Source organism: Mesoplodon mirus, assembly GCF_964341445.2.
Source record: "Mesoplodon mirus genome assembly, chromosome: 3".
Lineage (NCBI taxonomy): Eukaryota > Metazoa > Chordata > Mammalia > Artiodactyla > Ziphiidae > Mesoplodon > Mesoplodon mirus.
In genome coordinates, this window is record NC_138978.1 from 87,640,291 (window position 1) to 87,644,602 (window position 4,312).

General features: G+C 40.3%; 1 protein-coding gene across 1 annotated transcript; it reads left to right on the plus strand.

Moving 5' to 3' along the window:
• Positions 1 to 2,570: 2,570 nt before the first annotated feature.
• Positions 2,571 to 4,108, plus strand: LOC309799170 (lysophosphatidylcholine acyltransferase 2B-like; the record flags this gene model as incomplete). The annotated part of the gene is given in 5 exon segments (XM_082612161.1): positions 2,571 to 2,942; positions 2,946 to 3,104; positions 3,108 to 3,545; positions 3,549 to 3,954; positions 3,957 to 4,108. Coding segments are annotated over 5 exon segments (1,527 nt in total).
• Between the last annotated feature and the right edge of the window lie 204 nt (positions 4,109 to 4,312).

Sequence of the window (4,312 nt, forward strand, 5' to 3'; positions counted from 1 at the left end):
TGAGTCTGTAATGAAATCTCTAAATAATTTTTTTAAATTGTTCATCAACTTCTTTAAGCTTCATTAGGAAAAATTGTTTTAATATGCTTTATCATAAATAAATATCCTGACAAATGACATCGAAAAAAATCTGAGAATGTGTGAACTTGTAACATAATGTTGGTTTTTTTCTTGTTGTATTTTGCACAGAAAAGCATCTGCCTTAAAATGTACACACTTGTGCAAAAAGGAAGTTGGAGAAAGTGGCTCAGTTTTGGTTTTTCGCGTTATTTACCCTGTTAATATATGGTGCCTTTTACAAATGTATATTAAAGATTAGCTGTGCCATATTAAAAGGCAAAACTGCAATGGTATAAATTTTTATTTTATTGTTCCAAAGTTCTTTTTACTATTTTTTAACCGTTAAAAAACTCTATTATCAAATCTCTTGGATTTATAGTATGTTTATTAGTTTGAAGGCAGATATGACAAGATGAACGTGCATCTTAAAATAGGCCATAAATACTACTTACACTGGGAAGAGTAACAAAAGAGGATATGAAGATTCTATATATACATATATATTTATTAAACATTGTAGGGAAGCACATCCATTAAATTACTTGCCTTAATTCTTCAGCTAAATTGGTGAGAGATATAGAAAAGAGATCAAAATGTGCTTTTGCCCCATTTAATGCAACAAGGATTGAATACTGTACTTCCTATGTGCACTAGAATCTAAGCTCCACAGGGCAGAGATTTTTGCTTTATTAACTGACATATATCCAGCATCTAGAGTAAGAGCCTGACTCATTGTGGGAACTCAAATATTTGCTAAATGAATAAATAATATATTTGATACACTGCTAGGCACTGTGCGGGAAATATGAAAGAAAGATGACATGGTAATGTTGATCTTTCCCTTAAGAACCATATACAGAATGCAGTTAAATCAAACAAGGGTTCAAAAGTATTAATGAGCCTTACAGATAAGAGTGGGAAGTGAACTCCCTGGCAGTCCAGTGGTTAGGACTCGGCCCTTTCACTCCTGGGCCCGGGTTCAATCCCTGGTCAGGGAACTAAGATCCCACAAGCTGCATGGCGTGGCCAAAAAAAAAAAAATGGCAGGAAGAATTACAGAATAGAGGATGAGACCAACTCAAGGGATTACTACTCATTCTCTTGGGTTGCTCTCATATGGCATGGGAGACAACGAGTAACATTGCCAAATCATGGCTCCTTAGAGACTACAACTGTGTTCCCAAATAAGACTAAGCTGGTGAAAGGAATGTTTCCCTCACTAATCATAGTTCTGATAGTGACAGAAGAAAGTGGAATGTCCCTAAGAATTCTCATCATTGTATCCTAGCAACGTGTATTTACCAATAAAAGCCCAGTTTTCTATGTACATTGTACTTGTGCCTCATAACATCTCAAGGTAGGGAGTACTTGTGCCTTATAACATCGCAAGGTAGGGAGTATCACCACTTTACAGATGTGAAAATGAGATTGGCCAATGCCCACAGTACAAGGGTTGGAACCAGGATCTGACCTAGATCCATCTGGTTGTAAAGCCCATAATCTTTCCACTTAGATCACATTCTGTTTAACCGGCTGTGGTATCCACACTGCTCTTTCTGTTTTATGGGTAACCTGTTGTGTTCCAATAATTAGAAACATCTTTCCGAAACTTACAATTTGACTTTTAATTCTGGAGGAATTTAAATTAGCAATTAGCAAACAGGAGTGTTTGATACAGCAAATGCTACAAGGTTTAGCAGAGAGCCTGATTCACACCAACTTTAATTATGCTTCCCTCTTGATCATTTTCAAAGGGCAGCAACAAAGGAAGGAACAAGACTTTATTGACCGTGTGTGGTGACGCAATGAAGTAATTCTGACTTATTTTAAAGAAAACGTGTTTCTGACAAAGGTGAAGGTTTCTCGTTGTTGTTATTTATGTCTGTTTGGAATGCTGACCAGTTCATCTGGACTAATATTAACAATACACGTCAAAACGTGCCACGGGTAATCCTGGCCTATGATAATGGATGTATTCTAATTTTCAGTGGATGTAGAAGAGTACTTGTAACAGATATAAAGGCTCAAGGTTGCCATCAGTTAGACCTCTTAGCATAAAGAGATCCATTTGTAGGAAGAGTAAATGAATTTGACTTACCAACTGCCAAAGCATCTCACTGTAAGTAAACTTGACTGGTAATGGCATTTAAATTAAAAAAATTGTGATTAATAAATATTCATCTATTTAATTCATCCTTAGTAGGTATATAAATATGCTTAATGTAAATTTCAGAAATTATGTGAAAATAATTTATTAAGCATATGTTTCAAAAGGAGGCCATTTACAAAAAGCAAAAATGATTGTGCTGTTGATATGATTCTAATTCTCCTGTTATATCATTTAGCATTTTTGATTTTAAAGGTAATATATCATTTTCTATTAACCCACAATTGCCTCAAAGAGCTCTAATTATGTGCGAACGGAAAGAGCACTTAAATATGGGGCAGGGGTACACTCCGGGGGCCGCCCCCAGATCCAAGTGTCCTGAGACTAAGGAATAGTGGGCTTCATGGCACAGCCCGCCTCGGACTCCGAGGCTGCGGTGTTGGAATCCGTCCTCAGCCAAGACACAAGCAAGTTCCTGTACCCGCCAGCAGTGGACAACCCCTTCATGCAGCAGACGCACATCAGCGCGTGGTGCTGGGCCTACATCGTCCTCATGGGGGCTGCGCCGGTGCCGGTGCGCGTGTCCTGCATCGCCGTCCTCTTCATCTTCCTCTGGCCGGTGGCTGCGCTTTCCACCATAGGTCGTCGTGCTAGAACAACCAAGCCCGCCAGGAGTTGGAGAAGAAGACTGGTGCAACCCACTCTCAAGTTCTTGTTTCAGGTGACTTTTTTTTCAGCAGGTTTCCTGGTTAAAGTGAAAGGGAAAAAGGCAACCTGAGACAAGGCCCGCATCTTCGTTGCAGCACCGCACTCCAGTTTCTTTGACGCAGTCGCCTGTGTCGTGGCAGGTTTCCCCTCGGTGGTCTCCGCGAGTCAAAATGTGCGTATCCCCGTGGCTGGGAAATTCTTACTGTCAACGCAGCCGGTGCTTGTGACCTGAGATGACCCCAATTCGAGGAAGAATACCCGGGAGGAAATCCTGAGGCGAGTGACATCTGATAGGAAGTGGCCACAGATCCTGATTTTCCTGGAAGGAGTGTGTACCAACCGCAGCTGTCTGGTCACCTTTAAACTAGGGGCCTTCTCTCCAGGTGTTCCTGTGCAGCCAGTGCTGCTCAGGTACCCAAACACCCTGGACACCGTGACCTGGACCTGGCAGGGGTTTACAGGCTTCCAGACCTGTAAATTGACCCTGAGTCAACTCTTCACCAGGGTAGAAGTTGAGTTTATGCCCGTTTATATCCCAAATGACCGAGAAAAAAAAGACCCCGTCCTTTTTGCCAATACAGTGAGGATCATCATGGCCAATGCTCTTGGGGTGCCTGTGACAGATCACACTTATGAAGATTGCAGACTGATGATTTCTGCAGGTAACCTTTGACTACCCGTGGAAGCCGGTTTGGTTGAATTTACAAAACTTAGCCAGAAATTAAAGTTAGATTGGGATAATATTCATCAGTGTTTGGATGAATATGCTGCAATTGCAGTTGCCTCAAAAGGAGGGAAGATAGGAATTACAGAGTTGGCGAATTATTTGAAACTCCCAATTTCAGAGCCCTTGAGTCAACTTTTTGCCTTCTTTGACAGGAATAATGATGGCAGCATAGACTTCAGAGAGTATGTGATAGGTCTGACTGTCCTATGCAATCCTGCCAACACTGAAACGATTCTGCAAATGTCATTTAAGCTTTTTGATCTTGATAATGATGGTTTCATAACAGAACAGGAGTTAGCTGCTATACTTCGGGCAGCTTTTGGAGTGCCAAATCTTGATGTTTCCAGACTCTTCGGGAGATAGCTGGACAGAACTCAGAGTACATTTCATACAGGACCTTTAAGAACTTTGCCCTGAAGCATCCAGAATATGCCAAGTTATTTAGTTCATACTTAGACCTCCAGGCAGCCTATATATATTCATTACCACAACAAGTACAGGTTTGATGGTTGTATTCAGATGTTAAAGTCAGCCCTGAAAATGGTGAAAGTTGACATCCAAGTTGAAACTATGATTGAAATAAAAATTATCCTTTGAGGAAAGACACAATAGTTTTTACTCTAAGTGGCCTGGGCACTTAATTATGATATTTAAAATGTGCTTAAGGAATATATATTTCAATTTGATTTTATAGTACCTAATTTTCTTCT